Source organism: Sphaeroforma arctica (assembly GCF_001186125.1).
Source record: "Sphaeroforma arctica JP610 unplaced genomic scaffold supercont1.381, whole genome shotgun sequence".
In the NCBI taxonomy this organism is placed as follows: Eukaryota; class Ichthyosporea; order Ichthyophonida; genus Sphaeroforma; species Sphaeroforma arctica.
In genome coordinates, this window is record NW_014040177.1 from 33,875 (window position 1) to 57,601 (window position 23,727).

The window sequence follows — 23,727 nt, forward strand, 5'->3', positions numbered from 1 at the left end:
ACACATATTATTATATATTATATATTATTATATATATATATATATATATATATATATATGCCTCATCTTAGACCGAGTATGTGTGCGCGGCGGGGAATGTGTGTGGTACTATATGTGTGTGCTAATAAAGGTTAGAGTTTGGTGTGAACTGTTGTGTATATAAATACATGTATAGCTATATACCAGGTTCTAACTATTCCGTGACGCTATATGTACTTGTTTGTGGACAGGTTGTATTCTGTTGGGGATGCCCAGTAACAAATGAAGACACATCTGCCGTGTGTGTGTGTCAAATTCGTCTGCGTTTTCCATTTGTTTGCTATGAAGCGTTATTGTATCGCATCCAATTAAGGTACATTCCAGTACAACAGTCATAAGTAAGTGCATACCGTCATAATTCACGGAAAGCTATTTATAGCCCAAGTTGTCACTAGAGGAGTACTAGTCTACCTACTTTTCACAACCTCTCAAAGCCCCGCCCGCTCTAACCTGCTCGGATCTATTTATAGCACAAAGTGTCACAGGCGGAGTAGTAGCTCACCTACCTGTCACAACCTATCACAGAGAAAGCCACGAAGCCCCCGCCCAGGAGGCGGCATGACTCATATGACTCCGAAGACGACGAAGGCGATCCTTTCGAAGCAGTGGACCGCCAAAGAGTATGAGCGAGACGTGTATGAATGGAAGTGAATGTATGAGATGTGCGTGATTGTATGCGCGGCACTCGTATAGATGCGCGTATGGAATACATGTAAACACACACACACATATATATATATATAAATATATATGTATGTGTATTTGTATATGTATATGAATATATACACACATACATATATATATGTGTATATATATATATCTGATAGCCGTCTTGTACAAATTACACAATAGATTGCTTATAATGTACATATAACCTATAGTTGTATAGATCATTTTTCTCATAATTTACAATTTATTCTGTGATCGCAGGTATTAGACATGTTTCGCGGGTGCACACATTCTCAACTGTGTCGGTTACCAGGGCTTGGTGCCCGAGGGGTAGAGGTGGCTATGAGTTTAAGACCGTTTGAAAGCTACGATGATATGGTAAGTATATATATATATATATAGTGGAAGTATAACCGTTAATTACGGTAACAATACCTCACATGTACCTCTATAGGCCCATAATACAAACGGAAACACTTGGCGATATATGTAGTACGATAGTCACTGCTCATGGATAGGCTTTGTAGCGTCCACGCAGTCCGCTGTAACGTCCTGGTGCTATGTTTACTAGTGAGTGTGTTGTTGCTATGCTATCTGGGTTGTTATTAGGACCCGTATGGCAGCTCTGTGGCGTTGCTGACACTAACATACCGCTAAATCGACACTAACCAACTGCATACAAGTAGGTGTATCCCTTCACCTATTATTGGGAAGCTTGGACAGACTAGTCGGTTCTGTTGCTAACACTACTCTTATGCTATGAACTATGTGTGGCACACGTTGGAAACTATTCGGATACCACTTTATCTCATCGTGTTTTTGATACTTATTCTGGATGCAATGGCTAGGATGATATTCTGATCTAACTTTATCTCAACGTATTTCTGATACTAATTCTGGATGCATTGGGTAGCATGATATTCTGATCTAACTTTATCTCAACGTGTTCTTATTACTTGATCTCACTCAGTGGGCATGATTATGTTCTGATACATATCATGTCCTGATACATATCATGTCAATCTAAATCTATTGTTTATTTACTATTTTGCTTATTCTATCTATTAACTATTTTGCTTATTCTATTTAAATACTATTTTGCTTATTCTGTTTATCTACTATTTTGCCTATTCTATTTATCTACTATTTTGCTTATTCTATTTAAATACTATTTTGCATATTCTGTTTATCTACTATTCTGCTTATTCTGTTTATCTACTATTTTGCCTGTTCTATTTATCTACTATTTTGCATATTCTGTTTATCTACTATTTTGCTTATTCTGTTTATCTACTATTTTGCCTGTTCTATTTAAATGCTATTTTGCATATTCTGTTTATCTACTCTTTTGCTTATTCTATTTATTTACTATTTTGCTTATTCTGTTTCTCTGCTATTTTGCTTATTCTATTTATTTATTTATTTTGCTCGTTCACCACAGTACCAGAAGTTCGATAGCACTAAGGGCGTAACAGTCAACGCGATTCTGAGTTGTCAAGAACTGCTGAATGAATTGGCGGTAAGTCGTTCGGTTTGAAATTGTTGCGATGCCGTAAATCATGTTTGTCGTTGCAAATGTCCTAAACCCTGACTGCGTTGTCATGAATGTCGCAAATCCTGTCTGTATTGGTACAAAATGACGTAAATCCTGCGTCGTAAATGGCAAGGTGTGTCATGTGTTGTGTGTTGGGTCATCCTGGTGCTGAAAAATCCGAGTCCGACCCGAATCTTGCAGTAATGTCAAAACCTAACCCTGGGTTTCTGACCTTGGCCCCGTTTTTTTTTGATAATGTGGCCCATTCGGGCTCACGCCGTATAGCTCGGTACTGCAATGGCTAGATCAGGTACTTGGTGTGCGTTCTGCCCCTTGTTACCAATGCTAGCTTAGTATGCATAGATTCATCATATGAAGGTGTATATGGGAATATATGGTTGTGCGGTCTGTATACGATAATCTCAAAATTGCATACGACAATTTTAACCCCGTTAGGGAGTGGTTTATAAGAGTATATATGGTTATGCGGTTTGTATACGTAATCTTAAAATTTGCATACGACTATTCTAAACCCCGTTAGGAAGTGGTGTATAAGGGTATATATGGTTATGCGGTTTGTATCCGTAATCTTAAAATTTGCAACGACAATTTTAAACCCCGTTAGGAAGTGGATCGGCTTATGGCGGGTTGTGAAAAGATCACAAAGGTCATGCGACAGAAAATAACCGTAAACGAAGATACCGACCAAACAGAAACAGAGTATGTCGCAAATCATTCATAGTTTATCGCAAATTGTAATTGACTGTTAACTATACATACATAGTTTGTCGCAAATTTCAATTGACTGTTAACTCTACATACATAGTTTGTCGCAAGTTTCAATTGACTGTTAACTGTACATACATCGTTTGTCGCAATTTCAATTGACTGTTCACTGTACACACATAGTTTGTCGCAAATTTTAACTGTACATACAGAGTGTGTCGCAAATTCAACCGACTATTATCTGTACATATATAGTTTGTCGCAAATGTATAATGACGGATATTCAGCAAACAACCTATGTCGCGTATCTAACGCCTTGTTTATACTCTTCGTGCCCCATTTCTGCACCGCCAATCCCAAAAATCATCGCTTAAACCCTAAACCCTAAAAACCTCAACGCTTAAACCCTAGGACCCTAAAATAATCGAGCCCTACTTTTAAACTCTAAATGAACCCCTGCAGTAATTACACAGCCGACGTGCTTACCAAGTTTGTATGTGGTGTGTATGTATAGTCGTTGGCCGATCGTTTCTTGTTTCATTTCAACAAACCAACGCTAAACTCAAACCCCTACAAACTCAAAAACCCTACAGCAGTTCACACAACCCTTGAACGCTGAATACTAAAGACCCTACATTTTTAAACCGCAAAACCCTACAGCAATGCACAACCGTCGTGCTTGACGGGGACGTTGAAGTCGTATCAGTTGGTGGGGCTTAAGTGGCTGTCGCTGATCTACGAGAATAAAGTGGGGGGTATCCTAGCCGATGAAATGGTACGGGTCGGTGGCTTGGCGCAACTCTTGCCAATACATTTGAACGGTTTCCGTCACGCAATGGAATCTGCTTTAGGGTTTGAACGTTTAGGGTTTGGTGTACGTGCATGGCGCTTTGTGGCCAATCGTCACACTTTATTACCCACGTTCCCGGTTTCTGTGGACGGGTGCGTTGTACTGGATGTTGTACACACATCGAGTCCTAAACCCTAAACCCTAATGATAGCTAAAACCCTATACCCTAAACCCCCAAACTCGAGTTCTAGTGATTGCTGATCACCCCCCTTTCTGTGTATCTGACGGGTACTATGCACAATATGTCGATGCCGTCTCTCTTGAATCGAGCCCTATTTCTCCGTTACCCGCTGTAGTGGCTATGCCAATACATTTGTACACATGTGGGTTGTGATAGTCGTAGTTCTGAGTAAGCATGTACCGGTGCCCTGGGGATACCACCACACACCTTAAAGTCATGCCACGTGATGTACTGGGTGCAACACTATAGAACATATCAATACAATACTCGTACTCACATACTGTGTATACGCATAACACGCATGATACTCACATACTGCGTATACACATAGCACGCATGATACTCCCACACTGTGTATACACATAACACGCATGATACTCACATACTGTGTATACACATAACACGCATGACACTATACAGGGCCTCAATCGCTTACTTGGCTATGTCAAGGCAATACTCGCACTCACATACTGTGTATACACATAACACGCATGATACTCACATACTGTGTATACACATTATACACATGATACTCACATACTGTGTATACACATAACACGCATGACACTATACAGGGTCTCGGTAAGACCATCCAAGCAATAGCTTACTTGGCTTACGTCACCGAAATTGAACAAGGATTGTATGGCGCCCATTGCGTCATTTGCCCCGCTTCAACGATAGCCAATTGGGTGAGTTTTTTTTTTAGTTTTGAGGGGTTTTTTGGCAGGTTGTAATGTATTTGGAAAAACTCGGTTTTGGAGGGGTTTAGCGAGTAACAAGCGATAACCAGAAGTACAGTCCAATCCCAGAGGTGTATGTTAATTGTTAAATCTTGCTGTTAGAGCGATAAGTATAAGTACAGTCCAATCCCAGAGGTGTATGTTAATTGTTAAATCTTGCTGTTAGATCTTCCATGCAAATCGTTGGATCTGGTGTGTTTATTGGCAGGTCTGGTGTGTTAATTGTTAGATGTGGGTCTTGTTTATTATTAGATCTGGTATGCTTATTGTTAGATCTGGTATGTTTATTGTTATAGATGTCCTTGTTATTATTAGATCTGGTATGCTTATTGTTAGATCTAGTATGTTGATTGTTAGATCTGGTGTGTTAATGGTTAGATATGTCCTTGTTTATTATTAAATCTAGTATGTTATATTGCACCTTAGTATGTCAATTGTTAGATCTAATATCACTTTGCTTGTTAGACCTGATGACTGTATTTGTTGCATTTCTGGAACAACAATCGAGTACAATCAATCGTCCTTGAGCAAATTCGTTCTGTGTCGTAGGCTTTTAGCGCTATCTCGTTTGAATACACTTGCTCAGTTCTCATTGGTGCGAATTTTAAAAATATACTCTGCGAGCTTTCATGAGCGCTGGCTATAGGCATTTCTCCCAGTTAATGAACTGCGTAGCCTTTAGTTTGCTTTTGCTTGGCTAGAATCAGGGCCTATAAACCGATAAATGCATTCCAAGCTACCTTTCTGTTGGTATGCTTATTAGTGGCTTAGTATTTCTCACTATTCTGCGTACTCCTCATCTACTTGACCCAAATTTAGGCTCGAGAATTCGAAAAATGGGCGCCCAACATGACTGTGCTCCAGTATACTGGTCCGCAGGCCAGTAGACAGGAAATCAGAGCCGCTGTTCGTCAAAAGAAGACCAAACACGCGGTGTTACTCACAACGTATGTGTCTTGCTGTTCGCTTTTGGGCTATTGGTGTACACTTTTTTTATATAGCAATTTAGGATCGGTAAAAAATTTCTTGAGCACTTGCTTGAATTTCACTCATTGTTCCTCAGAGATAACCTCTAATAACAGCAACGGCCTCCGACAGGTCTGTCCTGACCAAGCAGTTCTGTACCAATCCAAATATGTTTCATGAACTTTCACTCGCGAGTATTGATTTTTTAAAGTTTTACTAATTATAACTTTTAACCAGTCACATCCGTACACTGATTTGATCTTATCCATTGCTGTTTCAGGTATAACAACGTAGGCACCGCTTCAGACCGGTCATTCCTGGCTAAGCAGAAGTTCTCTGTGATGATCTGCGATGAGGGGCACATGCTAAAGAATATGGGGTCGCAGAGATACACCCAACTGCACAAGTTCAATGTATGCATGCACAGAAACATAGCTGTACAGAGTGTGTAAATACATCTCGTAAATGTTTAAGTTCAAGAAACATAGCTGTACAGTGTGTGTAAATACATCTCGTAAACCTTTTAAGTTCAAGAAACATAGCTGTACAGTGTGTGTGAATACATCTTGTAAATGTTTAAGTTCAATGTATGTATGCATGGAAACATAGCTGTACAGTGTGTGTAAATACGTCTCGTAAACGTTTAAGTTCAATGTATGTATGCACGGAAACATAGCTGTGCAGTGTGTGTATATACGTCTCGTAAACGTTTAAGTTCAATGTTATTTGTACGAAAACATAGCTGCACAGCGTGTATAAATATATCTCGTAAACGCACAAGTTTCATATATGTCTGTACGGAAACACGGCTGCACAGTGTGTATATATTTATCTCGTAAACGTATATGTTCCACGTATGTCTGTACGTAAAGTTAGCTGCGAGGCGAATGTATGCCCGTAAGTACGTATGTTCAATATCTTTCAGCTTCAAAACATAGCCGTTAAGCGAGTACAGCCTCCTCGTTGCTTGTAGTGTCTACCCCATTTCTACTGAAGTGCTTCGCTCATCTGCTATCAACCGACACATACGTACTCTGCTTCAATCGGCCCAGGTCTTTTTCTCGGTGTTGATCATATAGATAGATAGTTAGTTAGTTAGTTAGTTAGATATTTATATATATATATAGATCTATAGATAGATAGTTAGTTAGTTAGTTAGATATATATTTATATATATATATAGATCTATAGATAGATAGATCTATATATAGATAGTTAGTTAGTTAGATATATATTTATATATCTATAGATAGATAGATATGTAGATAGATAGATAGATATATAGATAGATATGTAGATAGATAGATAGATATATAGATAGTTAGTTAGTTAGTTAGTTATATATAGATCTATAGATAGATAGATAGATGGATAGATCTAAAGATCGATAGATAGATCTAAAGATAGATAAATAAATTTATAGATACATAGATATATAGATACATAGATAGATAGGTAGTGGATAGATAGATATATAGATACATAGATAGATAGATAGTTCTATATACAGATAGATAAATAGATGGATATGTTTATATATATAGATCTATAGATAGGTAGATAGTAACAGTCATTGACAGAAGAGTGCCCGCGTGTGTGAGGGTCCATTCCACGCCTTCTGCGGTAGTACAACGCATATACCGCGCTTGTCTCGGAAGTCCTTCAGTCGCGTATTCTCTTTAGTGTTACAGACAGTCAGACAGCACTATTCCATGCATGCCTGATCTCACCATTCCAGATGTGTGTGTGTGTCCTTGCCCACAGCTATATTCGAATAAGTACATCTTGATTGAGATGAATATCTCATATTTATATCATGGGTGTGTTCTCTGCCAACAGCGAAGTGTCCTTCATAGGTGTATCGATGTACCAACAACTGTATTCATGCATTTGTATTCATTTCATATATGTAACACTCCACTCACCTCTGTATACATTCCTATTCCTTCATATCTGTAATAACCCACCCACAGGGTATGGGCAACTAGCTAAGGTGGTGTTTTAAGCAAGGTAGATATATAATCTGATCTATGTGAGGAATGTATACTCCATAAACAAGTAAAGAAGCTAACCCTAACTCAGCAGATAGCTGCACAATCCATCTATATGTAGTTACATATCTGTATCAATCCACCAATAGCTGCATTCCCTGCCTGTCTGACGCTCTCCTCTCCCTCACCCTTAGGCCAGACATCGTGTGCTACTGACAGGTACGCCGTTGCAGAACAATTTGTTGGAGTTGATATCTCTTCTCAATTTCATCATGCCCACCATGTTCACAGCCAGCTACGAAACACTGGAGCGCATCTTTAAACGTATGTGTGTGTGTGTGTAGCTGTGTGGGCGTTTGCACCAATCGGATCGTAACATTAAACGTAAGTGTGCGTGTGTGATAATCAGATCGTATCCTTTGAACGTATGTGTGTTTGCACCAATCAGAAACGTCTTTGACGCAAGCTTGAGCGCGCGCGCCCATCAGAACGCATCCATAAGCACATGTTTAATTTTCACCAATCAGATCGTCCATTTTAGCGTGAATTTGTGGCTGCACCTGTGAAATGTGCATAATACAACATATATAGACCAATCAGTCTTTCCTGTACACTGTATCTTTGGGCCATGTTGCGCTGAATTTGTGTGACACTAAGCACCCTGCTTCTATTGGTCTATGGTTCTGTTGCTTCTTAATCGTGTGTGCGAGTGTATTTGCCTGTGTCTGTGTGCGAATGTATTTGCCTGTGTCTGTGTCTAGTGTACTTGTCTGTATGTGTCTGTGCGTGTGTAAATGTGTCTGTGCTTGTGTATGTGTACACGGTAATATATATATATATATATATATATATATGTAGATATAGATATATATATATATATATATGTAGATATAGATATATATATATATATATTTATATATAAGTGTGTGTGTGTAGATATAGATATATATATATATACTAATACGGTCGCATTGTCATCGGTTGCACACCGCACAGTATCTCCCATGCGTGTTGATAAGTGTTTCTCATGATCCAGTTCAAATTCTATTGCACCGCTGCTTTCAACTTAGTATATGTTTTTACGATACATTTGTATTGAATTCGATATACTTTCTGTTCTATTTTTAGAATCGCGGTACTCATTGGAATTGGAGGAAGAGACCGAATTTGGTCCAGAAATGGATATTGTCAAACGCGCGCGGAATATCATGAAGCCGTTTGTACTGCGAAGGCTGAAAAAAGACGTGAGTGTGAGCTGCTTCTATATACTTACTTGTACATATATGTAGATATAGATATATTCGCGTGCATTTTCATAAATATATATAAATATGTATTTATGTATATATTATATGGTGTGTGTGTGTGTGTATGTATGTATGTATATATGTATGTATGCCTATGTCTTACTCAGCGTACGTGTATAGCTACTGATTAGTTAACCATACCTATGTTCTTTCTGATTCCTCTGTGGATCGTACTCTATTACAGGTCCTGGGGGATTTGCCCAAGAAGACCACGCACATTGAATTCTGCGAAATGGAAGCCAATCAAAAAGAACTATACGCCGACCTGGTCAACGAGATCCGTGAACAGAGTACGCTCCCTTGCACCGTGTGAATATGTATCATGTATGCATACCGTATCGTTGAAGCTAACCTGTGTGGACTGGTTGCGTATGGGCACCTGTGCCTTTTGAATGTGTGTTATAGCGTAAAGATCATTGAAGGTAGACACTGAAAGTGTACTGTGTCAACGAGTTGTGTATGTCCGCTAGTGCCGTGCTGGGTAGTCACATAGTCCAATGTATGAGCGTAGGCAGACGCAGCAACGGCTTATGTATGCTCAGTTTTGCCTCAGCAATAGGTTTTTTGATCTCTTCTGTATTCGAGACACCAGACAAAAGAAAAAGTCCCACGCCAAAAACAAACAAACACGGCTATGTTACCTACGCTATACACCATATGCGTATATATCACAATAGTGTATTGGTTTTTTCCTACGATTGATACCGTTTGCCATACCCAGGCCTTGTGGACTGATTGCAAGCTGTATCATAGGTATCATTTTGATTTATTTATTTTTTTGTGAAGAATCGTATCTCATTAAGCGCAATGGTGTCATTCGTCCGTTGTATGGTAGTGCTGTTGAATGGCTGGACAGCAATATCAGATTCAAGATTGAATTTTAGCCAAAAAAAAAAAATTATACGATTTATAACGGAACACCGTGGCCAGAATTGTATGGATGCAATCTTTGGATCATATCAAGATTGTGGCTGCATTTTGGATGGGATTTAAGTTTTTTATGATATTGATATTAGTATATAGCTATATTATTATATTTATATATATTATTATATATATATATTATTATTATATTATAATATATATTATTATAGTATTATATTATCATATATTTATATATCATTATATATATATATTATATATATATATATATATTATTATATTATTATATATATATATTATTATATTATTATACTATTATATATATTATTATATTATTAATATTATATTTATATATGTGGGTGTGTGTGTGTGTATATCTCGTAGTAGGGTTTTAGGTGCAATAGGGCCTGCTAGTGAGATCCATGTGCTGAGTATTCACACTTTCACAATGTTAGTTTCTCACTTATTCCAACGTTGTATCGAGATTAGACACTTAACTTGATAAGTAAACATAGCACACAATAGTGCCACGGCATAGGAAGAGTCAACAGACGCCAAGCAGATGCAGAATGTGATGGTAATAGTGACCACTAGATACACACAACACTACATTGTAGCGTGGTATTGCACTGAGGGTGATACAGACGACACTTCATGCAGAATACTTCCGTGAAAGAAAGATTGAGAATAGCACACACCTGCCATATCACGTATTAAAAAACATATCACTTGCTAAATTTACACATCGCTTGCTAAATAAGCACATCACTTGCTAAATAAATACATCGCTTGCTAATTAAACACATCACACAATACTACCGTATCACAGAGGAGTCGACGGACACCAAGCAGATCCAGAATGTGATGATGCAGCTGCGCAAAATGGCCAACCACGAGACACTCCACCGCTCACACTACGGCGACGACCTGTGCTTCAAACTGGCGCAGCGGCTGCAGATAGTATGTACACGACTATATCTAGTACAGGCTGTGTATGCCTGCAAATAGTATGTACACGACTGTGTGTAGTACAGGCTGTGTAAGTCTGTGTATGCCTGCAGATAGTATGTACATGACTGTATGTAGTATAGGCTGTGTATGCCTGCAGATAGTATGTACACAACTGTATGTAGTACAGGCTGTGTATGCCTGCAGATAGTATGTACGCAACCGTCATTTTTAACCTTTTAACCATTTAAGCTTTTAACTTTTAACTTGTCACAGGAGGATGAGTTCGAGGGGAAAAAGGTGGAGCACATCCAAGAGGAACTTTTTTTCATGTCCGACTTCCAAATACACACGCTCTGCGTCAAATACCCGGTATGTATGCCTATATGTTATGTTATGCCAATATTTTATGTATGCATGTATGTGCCAGTGTGGGAATGCACAAGTATGTGGGTGTGTGTACATGCTTATATGCGCGTGTGTGTGTGCATGCATATATGCATGTGTGTGTCCCATGCATATATGCTGTGTGTATGCACATGTGTGGAACATGTACGTGTGCGTGTGTGTGCATGTGCATATACGTGTGCGTGTGTATGAAAGTGTGGGGAGGGGTCACGTGCATATATTCGTGTTAGATATTGTGTTTGTCCATGTGCATGTACCTGTGTGCCTGTGTATGGTTTCTAACTCTTTCTCAATCTCTGAATACCCATCGTTCGGCCTATTCTCAATATGACATTGATGCAGGGCCTTTTGCCACAAGTATCAACTGCATCTGAACTGTCAACCGAAACATTAGATAGAATTAACAATTGACATGCACTTCATAAGATATCCCAGTACTCATTTCCACTCTGATAGTACGCGGAGCTTAGCCAAATATCAATTGGACACCGAAGTAAGGCATTCCTCGGCGAAACTCATGTAAAACCCTAAAACCCTAAACCCTAAAGCCCTAATACCCACTCTGATGGTCCGCAGAGGCTAGCCAAGTATCAATTGGACGACGAAGTGAGGCATTCCTCGGCGAAACTCACGTGGCTGGGGGAGCATTTGCCAAAGATGAAGGAGCGCGGTGATCGTGTCCTTCTTTTCAGTCAATTTACGGGTAAGCTCTCGAGGACCCGAGTGTAGTGTACATGAATGGCTTCGGTTTAAATGTTTCTTTTATGTTTCAAATTTCAAGAGACATAGTAAAAAAAATCGGTATTCATTGATGGAATTGTAGTTGGAACTTGCTGGACTGGTGTGTATCATTTTTTTAATTTGTTTTGAACGTACACACGCATTCAGACTTGTTTGTACTATTATGATGGCCATTGTAGATGTTTTCTGCTAGACTGGTCTGTATCATTTTTAATCTTGTCATAAACGTACACTCGCAGACAGACTTGTTTGTATTATTATGATGCCCATTGTAGATGTTTTCTGTTGGACTGGTCTGTATTATTTTTTATCTTGTCATAAATGTACACTCGCAGACAGACTTGTTTGTATTATTATGATGGCCATTGTAGATGTTTTCTGCTGGACTGGCCTGTATCATTTTTTATCTTGTCATAAATGTACACTCGCAGACAGACTTGTTTGTATTATTATGATGCCCATTGTAGATGTTTTCTGCTGGACTGGTCTGTATCATTTTTTATCTTGTCATAAATGTAAACTCGCAGACAGACTTGTTTGTATTATTATGATGCCGATTAAAGATGTTATTCTGGTATTAAATCGATTTACCTTCCTTTGACGCTGTCATCTCCGCACTGCAGTGATGCTGGACATCTTGGAAGACTATTTGGAACACGTCGGAATCGGGTGCGTTTTCCAAACAATTTTGGGCGGTGAAGATTTGTGTTGGGTTGCTTGAAGGCACTTTATGGGTCGATAGTTTGGAACACGTTGAGTGCTGTTTGCTATATGTGTGTATCCAGGGTCCTTTTTGGAACTCGTCAAATCGGGTTTGTTTCCCAAATAATTAGGACAGCGATGATTTGTGTTGGATTGTTGTTTGGAGGCACGTTTTGGGTCGATAGTTTACTAACTAGTTAAGTTCTGTTTGCTATCCGAGTGTGTCCGTACTTTGACCATCAAGGGACTGTAAGGACCCCGTTGGCCAACTAGTTCCATATTTAATTTAGGGGTTTAGGGTTTAGCTTTGAATCATGTATGCGTATAGGATCTATTTTCACCGGACCGCACCCATAATGTCAGTTCAGCGCTTATGTACCACGTTGTTGAACTGACTCCGAGTAAACAAGTGTTTTCGGGTGTGTTTTCCGCTTGTGGTTCAGTTTTTGGCTTCTGGTTACTGTATATTCTGATCCGCCAAATTCCGAATTATTCAGGTATATTTGCGTTTCAACTGCGGATTATAATCTCAAAACTTCGGTTTGTATATCGGCTTATTCAGGTATCTCCGCTTAGACGGCCAGACCGCTGTTAGTGAACGGCAAGATTTGATCGATGAATTTGATGAGAACGAAGACATTTTGGTGTTTCTGCTATCAACCCGAGCAGGTATGTAGGGGTGCTTGAAAATTGGCATTATTGTGCATAGAATATTGTTATAGTATTTCAAGATTGGTAGAAAATATCGAGATGGTTCAAATGCCTACCATATTTGTATGCCAGATAATGAAAAGACGAATACAAAAGCCAATTTCTGGTGATATTTACCCTATCCGCACGCTGAAATGCGTCGTATATTTGAGAATGAGCACTCGATTCGTAGTTGTGTTAGCATACCATAGTATTGTGTGATGGATATACCTGTTTCTAACAAGTACAAGAAGATCCAGTCTTAATTTTGTATCTGCCTTGTTGATGTACAAGGTTTGGGTTGGATATACCAGATGGAGATATCTCTATCTAGTTTGCCGTGCAGACGATGCATTGTGAAATTAGGCAATATTCGATGCCAAGACTGTCCACAGATTTGATTTTCTCCGCCAACCTCTACACTTATTCTGTACTTTCTGATGGATTGTTCCATAATCGCTTCAACTCTCCTAGCCAATGCCGCGGTACTGGTGTAAACTCGTACTAAACTTGGTTTATTTGGCTCCACATCTTGTTGGCGTGCTTCCTTGGCAGGTGGTGTGGGTATCAATCTAACAGCTAGCAACACTGTAATCCTGCATGACATGGATTACAACCCCCACAACGATAGGCAGGCGGAGGATCGCGCCCATAGAGTGGGTCAAACCAGGTAATTTCAACAATCATAGCCGATACACTGATTTATATTAAGCTATCGAATCACACCGAATGTAAGATATATGTGCATGTGTATATATTATACGCATATATGCATGTATATATATATATGTGTGTGTGTGCGTGTATGTGTGTGTATGTTTGTCTATGTATATGTTTTATAGTATATATGTATAAATGTTTACATATAAATATATATATATATGTATACATATATATATATGTATACATATATATATATATATATGTATATATAATATATATATGTATATATAATATATATATATATATATGTATATAATATATATATATATATAATGTGTGTGTGTGTGATTTATATATATATATATATATAGTGACTATCGTTTAGTAAGTATGTATATATGTATGAATATATATATATATAGTAACTATCGTTTCGTGTATCTGCTGCGTTTGCCTGCTTGAAGGCGAAGCATGCGTGTGATCGCTGTGTGTGCTGGAAAGCTTCGTGGGCAAAAGTATCATGTTGTCTGCAATGGTCTATTCCCACGGAATGATTATAGTACAATCAAGGGGATGTATACCTGTAGCTACGCAAGTATGTGTATCATTGACTCACTTTCTTGCTCATAATGTGTATGATCAAACCTTGTCCATGCTGAAGTAAAAGGTAATATGAATGTATTCAAGCTTTGACTTGTGTTGTGCACAACGTTCGTCGTTCAAAATGTACATAAATGGGTGTGCGTATCAATACGTTCAATGTGAGAGCTTTCTTGTTAAATACACACGCATACTACTCTACACTTCTTGTCATCAATAAACTCAATCGAACATCAAACTAGACACCGAAATATGCACATCTACCTATATCAATAATTATGCTTGTATATAAGTATTGATTTCTACTCTACACTTCTTGTCATCAATAAACTCAATCGAACATCAAACTAGACACCGAAATATGCACATCTACCTATATCAATAATTATGCTTGTATATAAGTATTGATTGAATCCTCACAGATTCTAAGCAAAACAACGAATCTTATCCATCATACCATATTTCAAAGATTTTGATTTGCGTGCTTTCGAACAATATTCGATTATGAGTCGAGCTATACCTCGCTAGGCATTCCTTGCTCAAATAGCCACGCACACTATCACTGACTTTTTGATGTGACTTAAGTCTGAGGCAAAAGACTCTTCTTATTAATGAGACTCCAATATAGGCCATGCAGATTTCTCTATAATAATGCCTCACCCGAATTGATACGTCCACCTCATTGATGATAATTCATAACTTGACGATTTTTTGTAGTATATTCTCGCCATGAACAAAATACACACATTCCTTTGTTGATCTGTGAAGGCGATCAAATTGTGGGCAAGAACTAAATACTCTCGACGATTTCTCCAGTATATTCTTATCTTTAATTGCCCGCACCCATCTCTGTATAGACCTGTGAAAGTGATCAAGTTGGTGGCAAAGAACACCATCGATGAAGCCATATTGCACCTGGCGAATACTAAATTAGCACTCGATCAGCAAATGAAAGGCGACAAATCAGGTATGCACTGTCGCATTGGGTAACGATAACTTGTGCAAATTAGCTCAAGATTAGGGGTGTGCTATTTTTATACACTAGATTACAGCCAACATACTGTGTGTAGGCCTGTCGGCGATTGTGAACGGGAGGCGGGGGCTTGCTATCTGTTGACCGGAAATTGGGAGTTTTACATCGAAAACAAAATATTTCCATATAATGAGTGTATAATGATACCCATATTTTCCAGGCACTTGAGTATCCAAGAGCAATATATATATGTTGATTTTACAAACGTATCAACGAGATCGTTGCCTTGTATGTACGATCTTGACACGATTAAATTAGTCGAGGATGATCAATTCCTTTCCATCACTTACGGAATCAATTTGCTTCCTCCTGATACAGGTGGTGGTAATAACAAAGCCGATATGGAAATTCTGCTCGCAGAAAGTTTGGGACTCGCAAAGCTAGACAATTCCTCCTCGAAATAATTACATTGCTGTAGTTCAAAATTAACACAATGGCGGAGTATGAGTAGTATACGGAGCTTACACGGATAAACGTGATAGTCCGATGGATGACAGGCCGATATACCATATATCTATTTGACGGTACTCGAAAAGCTGAAGCTATCCCTAAGGTATTCTATTGGTATCGTAAAGCTGGTATGGTATCACGTTTGTTCCCGCCGTATGATAAACGGATCGACAGACTTCGATCAACTGTCGGTATAATGGCCTACTGTTGCCTCACGCATATGTTTCCGGTCTCATCGGGTGAACAACGGTATAAAATCAGCGAAATGCTGGGATGGATTGTAGGTATTCAGAAATAAATAAAGTGAATATCGAATGGCAAATTTCCTAGATGTATCAGACCACTTGGGCCACTCCTATTTGGCTTTGTATTGCCTTCAGAAAGTGAAACACTTGTCTCCCTTCTAATAAAATTTGTAGCGAGATATTGCCGTTCTGACCATGATGCTTCCTACATAGTCTTTGCAGATACCACCTTCTTACATATCACAGATCTATTCAAAAAGCGGTTGTGAAGTGTCATCCGAGGAGTCCCAATGCAGGCGTGTTCTACATTTTCAGAACGATCAGTACTGAAGTTCTGAGGAAATGGGTCGCGTCTATAAATCGTGAAATTCATGGTATTGCGATAAAGTGCTAAAAGCACTATTACCTTCTACCACGTGCCCTGCACTGTGCCATATTGCGGCTGCGTGTCAAGTACTCTGTATACTTCAGTATTCTAGCCAAACCGCCCATGTGTAGCTTCTACGACGGAAGTATCGCACACTCAGATATCCAACTACAATACTTCCGCTGATGTTACCCTTTGCGTGGCTGATTTGCAGGATACTGTATGTTGCCGGCGTTGAAAAGTTGTGCATACATTTTACATTACTTCTGGCCAGTATGCGCAACACCACGAAGAAATCATATTTTGGTATGACACTCGCGCATGATTGCCAGGTGGCCGAAGCTAGGCCTATCCATGGCACCTTCACTCTATAAATATATCTTGGACTCGTCAATACAAAGGTTGTCGTGTTGTCAATAGTGGTATGCCAGACTAAATGAGTATAACTCAGAAAAATTGTCTCAATTATCAATCGGCTACACAGGCATACTATGGTGAGACAGCCTCAACGATATCGAATGAACATATGTACTGAATATTAAAATATGCTAATCTTGAAAAGTTTTACTATCACCTGTCTGCCCAATGAAGGCCATATCTAGCTCACATCTCACGAGAGCGATCTATGTAGGCACCTTAGGTCTCTTGGATGCAGGGGTCAGCAGGTTTCGTATTGCAATGCAATACTAAACGCACGTAAAGCCATGTATGATCGGGTATCGACAAGATGATGGATATACTGAAGACTTTTGATGACATGCCATATTAAAGTGTGTACCATATAGGTAGACTTTAGACAACTCGAAAGCCAAAAATATTGCCAATAATTCCCGCTTTGTAGTATAATTACGCTGCGAAGCATCTAGGCTCCTGTTAAAGAACTGTACATGTTTTGGTTTGCAGGGTTTCAGGGTTTTTTTAGGTACAAGCTCCCTGATACGATGGCCAACAACAACAAAGGTTAAATCCTCTACTTCGACAGAATAAAAGAGAGTACATTTTAAATTCGATCTTACTTACGAGAGGATTTTACATATCGTTATTTTGTGCGCCCTGCTGGTCTCGGCGTAGGGTGGGGAAGTAATGGCTGTCCCGTGAAGCTAGTCTGCAAGATGTAAGAATCAGCCCAAAAGAAGAACAACTTTTGTGGTAAATAGTATTTTCATTCGCAGTACCATAAGTGTTAATAATACATACTTTAGTAAAATATTCCTAAGCACTTTGTGTATCAATTCCCAAAGTGGGTACATCCATCCATCCACTATCGACCAGTCGTGCTTAAATGCACTTTCCTTATCATCTGCGGTCCAGAATCGAGCCAGTTATAGCATGTCGTTTGTTCCTCTTTCTTGACAGCCGGCTTGTCCGCCGATGCCGATGTTAAAGACGTGGCAGAAGCAGAGGCTTAGTCAACTGACAGAGGTGCTATATCATTGCTATTAGGCAAGTTCCTTTTTTTTGCGGTTTGCGACTCTATCGTTTTGTGTGTGACCTCTGTCACTCTGGTCGAGACGTGCTTGATCGTTGTGATCTTAGTCATGAGCACTACTGCGCAGGCGCTGAATGCGCTGAATATTCGCCTGGTGACGCTGTCATCGTCGGGTAAGTCCACCGTTGAGGCCTGGGTCACGCTGTCCTGTGGATTCATTGATACGATTGTCGAGGCGGGCTGTGACTGGTCGTTGGCAAACCCCTTCAATAGGCGCCAAAGGTGCCTGAGAGCCCATTAAATTCACAAGTTGTAGATATGGAAGGGGCATAAAGTGTAACGCGGAATATCTCACGTACGAAGAGGCCTACCTCGTCTGCAGCGTGCTGGAGACTTATAAAGAACTTCTCAAGTTTGGGATAAATGGACATCAAGTAAATTAGTTTTCGTGCAACCGGATCAGTAACTAGTACAAGATTCATAACTGGGCTGCCGCCTCGGCGACCACAAAATGTACCATTTTGTCTAGTTGCGCTTCCTCTTCGGGGTTACACGAGATCGGGACTACTGCGTAGAGTTTCGCCTGTAGTGCGGAATTGCGAGCTGCTTCTACCACAAACTCTTGTTGTGCTCGCTGATTTTTGTTGACTACCTGGTATACCATTGTGGCGGCCTTTGCAGGCTGCCCAAATGTGAGCTTGGTGGCTGACAATTGAGGCGTGCTGCTAGTGTCTACATCAGTCGGAGCCACAATTGGGCTCTTCAGAAAGGACGCGAAGTCGACCGGTTCCATGTCGGTGTCCGTCACCGCTACTTTTCGATTGGTAATGACGAGATGAATTCAGTCAACAGGTCGGCACAACACGCCGTTCCTTTGCGGCATTCTCTGATCAGTCCATGTCATGTCTGAGAATTCGTCTGGTGTAGGGTTCCACATAATGGGGAATAGTCGCCTGCTATGCGCATCAAACGCCAGCGATAAGATGTGCAGGCAGGACGAAGATGTCAGCCTTCTACGTCACGCAATGCAGGGCTGAATTTGTACGGCAGATTTGCCCATGAACAGCCTTCGTATGACCTGGTTCAATGCCGGTGCAATCTCAAGTAGTCATATACACCGCGAGGGCCTGAAGGAGCTGCCCCTTGAGACTAGCATACGGCTCCAATTCTTCCCTGAAATCGGGACTGAGAGCACTGTGGGCATTGTTGCAAGAAACCAGAAGTACAGCAGGAACCTATATACGTACTGTCGTGTATATTGAGCTAAACGATGATACTGACAGCATTATTGACATGCTGGGTCGAGGTTTCAATAATAGGGATAATATTATTTATTTCAAGAAAAAGGTGAGTTGCAATGTATGTATGTTACAATGTATGAACATATGGTATGGCTCTCATAGCCGTTGTAGTGGTTCGGAAAAGATCGATGGGAAGAAGTGGTCAATAAATTCCCGTTTGAAGCTTGGGCCAAGTGAGTCGACGATCATCACTTTAAAAAGTACATCTTGCTGGTACAGGGACGAGTGTAGTTCGGTACTCCTTGGAGTGACTGGGATGAGGCGCCCGACAATACGAAAAAAAATGCAGTGCGGTTTAGCCACCGGCGCACTGTTCCTCTTTGTTTTAACCTTTTATTGCCAAAATAATTACCATTCTTTTAATTTCAAAATCCTATTTTGTTAAAACACCAAAAAAAAAGCATCGCATTTTACTGCGTTTTTTTTACAAGCACAGCCAATCTGACAGTGAAATATTCTGAATCCACAAAATGACAATATACAATAATATTTTTGGAAACAAACAAAAGACAACTGACGCCTGAACCAGAACGGCTGCCGGGTGGTTGACTCTTGACCGGGGTGAGATATATATGAAAACATCCCCCCGGGCCTGGCCCCCGCAGACATAATGTTTGATTCTGTTTCAGACTTTTGAGTTTCAGCACTTTATTTCTTGAATATTTATTTAATTCATAACCAACCATAAGACGTAGCTTAGTAGTTATGACTCTGTACTGAGGATGAAAGAGTACGCTTGATAGAAGAGTCAGAGAGGAGCTTCGGAATTAAGAGAGTTCAGACTTCAGTTGGGACTTGGGTCTTGGGTCTTGGCCTTGAGTGATGGACTGATGAGCGATGGGTCTCCCACTCCCAGTCCCAGACTGGTTATGTAGTCTAATTCCAACAAGTAATACAGCAAAGAGACCTGCAAAGTGAAAACGTATATTTATTTACTAAATATTTCGTTATTTTCTCGGTTATATTTTTTACCACCAGGTTTTAGGAAAAATTTGTTTTTAGAAAATATCGAATCTTGAATCACGTGGAAAACTAGAGTCTGGAGTCTGGAATCCATCTGCCTGCATACAATTGTTTTCGTTTCTTTCATAAAAAACAAACCATATTTTTTTTTCTATTTTGTTGTTGATCAAAAAATAATTATATATATACCGTTTACCCAAGAACAACTCTTTAGTTTTATTTTAAAAATTGCCTTTTTTTTTTAATAAAACAATGTTGTTGTTTTTAGAATTCTATTCCAATTCTGGTGTAATTTTATAATAAATAAATATTTAAATAATTAAAAAAAAGTATTTAACCTAAAAAACCAATACTTATTTTTCCTCTTCTTGGGGTTAAATAGTATTTATTTAGCCTCCCTCAGAGTCTCGAGACAGGCTCAGGCCTCAGGCCGCAGACTCAGAGCCTCTAACATAAGGCAGTCAGGCGGCAGGCCTTCAGATGTTCAGCGGCAGCCCTCAGGGCCCAGCCCAAACCATCCTCTCTACTCAATAGTCAGTACTAGCTCTATTTTTAAAAATATTATTTTTAAATACTACTAGTAATAGACCTCTCTCTGAGAGAGACGACTACTCTAGTAGAGTTTCTGTAGCTAGCACTTCTACTGAGTAGAGAGCGAGCGAGAGAGAGAGTAAATACCGAGAGCGAGAGAACTCTTTTTTTTTAATAGAGTAGAGAGAAAGCCTATATTTATTTTATGTTTTAGCCAACTTTTAGGGTTTTCTTGTTCTTCACACCTCTATTTAACCTCACAGCCTTCTAAATTGACAATTTTAGGGAGGCTATGTCTGACCTCCTGTCAAACGTGAATCTGAAGTTTGGGGTATCCGTATATATATGAGCAAATACAAAATTTTCGTCTTTCACCTTAGATGTGATAACCTCGTCTGTGTGTGTGTACACAGATACCTACTAGCTAGTCAAGAGTATCATACATTTAAAAAATACTCGGTCTTACAAACGATGCACTGTTCAATCTCAGAGCGTTGCATCTTAGCACTGCTTGCACTTGCACACGCATCACATGGATTTAATCACCTGCAGTACTGGCAGTACCGAACGGGGAGCCTACGGCCAATATTACCCAGACTACTCAGATGCTAGCAGGTGTGGTAACAACCAGCCCAATCCAAATCTGGCTCACATACACTATGACCGTGTAGATGCCACAGGAGTCAACTTCAATGTGATCGGTGGCTTACGGGTAAGTTTCAGGCGCTTCTTTCGTGTTTCTTGGTATATTGTTAATGTGAATATATACTGTGAACTACACACTGATAACTACTTGGCTACATCCGCTTGTTATTGATTAGCTTCTTATTTATTTCTCCCATGTGCGAGATAACGTAGTGATGCTTCAGGCAGGTCGAGATTCTAACATCACCCTTCAAAGTATTTATAGCTAACGCATTAATTCTCTGTTCTTACTTAGGGGAACGTTGATCCGCAAGGATTTCATTACAGCGCGCCAGAAATGATCGAAAGAGTCTTCATCCGTTGGAATTTCAGGATGATCTTCCCGTGTACAGGAAGCTACACAATATACATATACGCAGATGATGGCATGAGAATATACATGAATACCAAGCTTATTGCGAGCGATTATGGCTGCCACCCCGATCGACAAAGAGAGGGCAACAGTATGTATTTAACCAAGTGAACCTTGTGAGATATTTTTCGTTTATTTTGATCCTTATTCTATGTGCTGATCTTGTTTATCCCCTTTTTGTATAGGCTGAGCATCTGCGGACAGATGTTGTGAATAAATGACAGGTATGGGCGTAAATTTGTTCTCGTATCCATGTCGCAAGCTTGACGTATTATTACACTGCCGTGTCTCACGGGCTCTGCCATTGCCGAATGTACTATAAAACTGCTATTGTTGACGTTTATAATACATTCCTTCAGCTATATAAATTGATACGTATTGAATTCGATTTAAATGCCATTTATTAAGGCTGTGTATTAGCCTTGAACAAGACGTTTTCAGAACTCAAATTCTCTTTTCGTGCGTATCTAAGTGCTCGGCATTTTAAATGGAGGCTGGATCCGTACGCTCCATGGAGGTCAACTTTTACGAATATACTGGAGGTATGGTTGCTCGAATGCAATGGACGCCGCCGGGTGCTTCTGGAGTATCGAACATCCCAGCTGAGTACATGGTACCGAGTATGACTGCAGAGGTATGATAACGATTGTTCACGTCCGTACAAATCGAGTCAAATAAGCCCAGTTAATGTAGCATATATTTGATACACACGTTTGCATCTCATCAGTGGATGCTTTGCTAATTCTAGGCGTTTTTGATGGCTACTTCGTATGAGAATCTATATGTCTCTCTTTACGACACTCTACCTGTCACTTTAACTAATGTCTGGCACCGCACCATGAGCTCCATACGTCAGTTTTGTAAAGCGCAAAAACAGCAGCATATGCATTGTGATCTGAATGATAACACAGCCCCGTTAAGATGCGACTGCTACGTCCTCGTACACTTTAGGTATTGGTGACCACACACGATACAATTACCGTGAGCGGCAAACCCGAAATCGAGTTTTTCGAGGCACGCCTTTTGGAAAAGCCAACTGAAATCGTGTACGTCGATATCTTCAATCTGGCCGGAGGGGACATCTTTGACGTTGACAAGTGCGTCCTGGTGCTCACTCCTGAGAATTGGGAAACCCCACAGGTTTGTTGATCGGTGCGCTATTCATTCGTCATTTGTTTTGTGATTTGTTTCAATTGTTATTAGAGTGCTTCAGAAGGACTGGCAAATTTGGGTTTCTTTGTGGTGGTATGTCATCAATTATTCTATCCACGCAGATATAATATAAACTTCAAAAGATTGTTCTCGTGTCAGTGCTAATTTGCTTGGCACTGGTTGAAAGTAATCAATCGATAGTGGATCTTTTTTTCTTGGACGCAAATGACACGGAGCCTTTTCACATTTTGTTTTCGTAAAACATCACCTTGTCACATTACGCTATCAGTATTTCATCAATTTAGATGGAGATCACCGCTTTGGAGACAGCACAAGCACACTTTCACCACTGAAACTTACTATATCCTTATGTCGTGAGCAGCCTTGTTGAAAAACATACTTCGGTACTTGATGCGACTTATAGCACATCCGAAGGGTATAAGTTATTCGGTGATGATATGATATTCTGTAGACCCATGGGGACTTTGTAGCATTCACAAGTACAAGAACACTTTCTTAACACCCCACGTATTTCCCGCTTCGAATTTTGTACCAGAGAGTG

The 23,727-nt window shown here is 39.7% G+C and overlaps 4 protein-coding genes across 5 annotated transcripts; 3 read left to right on the forward strand and 1 right to left on the reverse strand.

The window, feature by feature from the left end:
* Positions 1–597: 597 nt before the first annotated feature.
* Positions 598–16,473, forward strand: SARC_05757 (the record flags this gene model as incomplete). 2 transcript variants are annotated; one of them, XM_014300370.1, is made up of 19 exons in its annotated part: positions 598–672; positions 970–1,086; positions 2,150–2,227; positions 2,868–2,962; positions 3,629–3,743; positions 4,575–4,688; positions 5,559–5,686; positions 5,986–6,118; positions 7,891–7,915; positions 8,825–8,940; positions 9,188–9,293; positions 10,715–10,845; positions 11,110–11,205; positions 11,818–11,944; positions 12,606–12,651; positions 13,247–13,353; positions 13,930–14,044; positions 15,495–15,604; positions 15,989–16,473. In XM_014300370.1, 19 exons carry the CDS (start codon positions 598–600, stop codon positions 16,072–16,074), a joined length of 1,920 nt encoding a protein of 639 aa, XP_014155845.1. The 2 variants fall into 2 exon arrangements, with proteins under 2 accessions (XP_014155845.1, XP_014155846.1); XM_014300371.1 differs by having other exon boundaries at positions 7,891–8,020; positions 15,989–16,074.
* A 1,294-nt stretch (positions 16,474–17,767) lies between these two features.
* SARC_05758 (hypothetical protein) lies at positions 17,768–19,389 on the reverse strand. Its single transcript, XM_014300372.1, has one exon. It carries the CDS (start codon positions 18,952–18,954, stop codon positions 18,640–18,642), a length of 315 nt encoding a protein of 104 aa, XP_014155847.1. The 5' UTR covers positions 18,955–19,389; the 3' UTR covers positions 17,768–18,639.
* Positions 19,390–21,488: 2,099 nt separating this feature from the next.
* On the forward strand, positions 21,489–22,234 carry SARC_05759 (hypothetical protein; the record flags this gene model as incomplete). The annotated part of the gene is made up of 2 exons (XM_014300373.1): positions 21,489–21,668; positions 22,199–22,234. The coding sequence occupies 2 exons, from the start codon at positions 21,489–21,491 to the stop codon at positions 22,232–22,234; spliced, it is 216 nt and encodes a 71-aa protein (XP_014155848.1).
* A 290-nt stretch (positions 22,235–22,524) lies between these two features.
* SARC_05760 (hypothetical protein) lies at positions 22,525–23,556 on the forward strand (the record flags this gene model as incomplete). The annotated part of the gene is made up of 3 exons (XM_014300374.1): positions 22,525–22,647; positions 22,965–23,153; positions 23,455–23,556. 3 exons carry the CDS (start codon positions 22,525–22,527, stop codon positions 23,554–23,556), a joined length of 414 nt encoding a protein of 137 aa, XP_014155849.1.
* Positions 23,557–23,727: the final 171 nt, after the last annotated feature.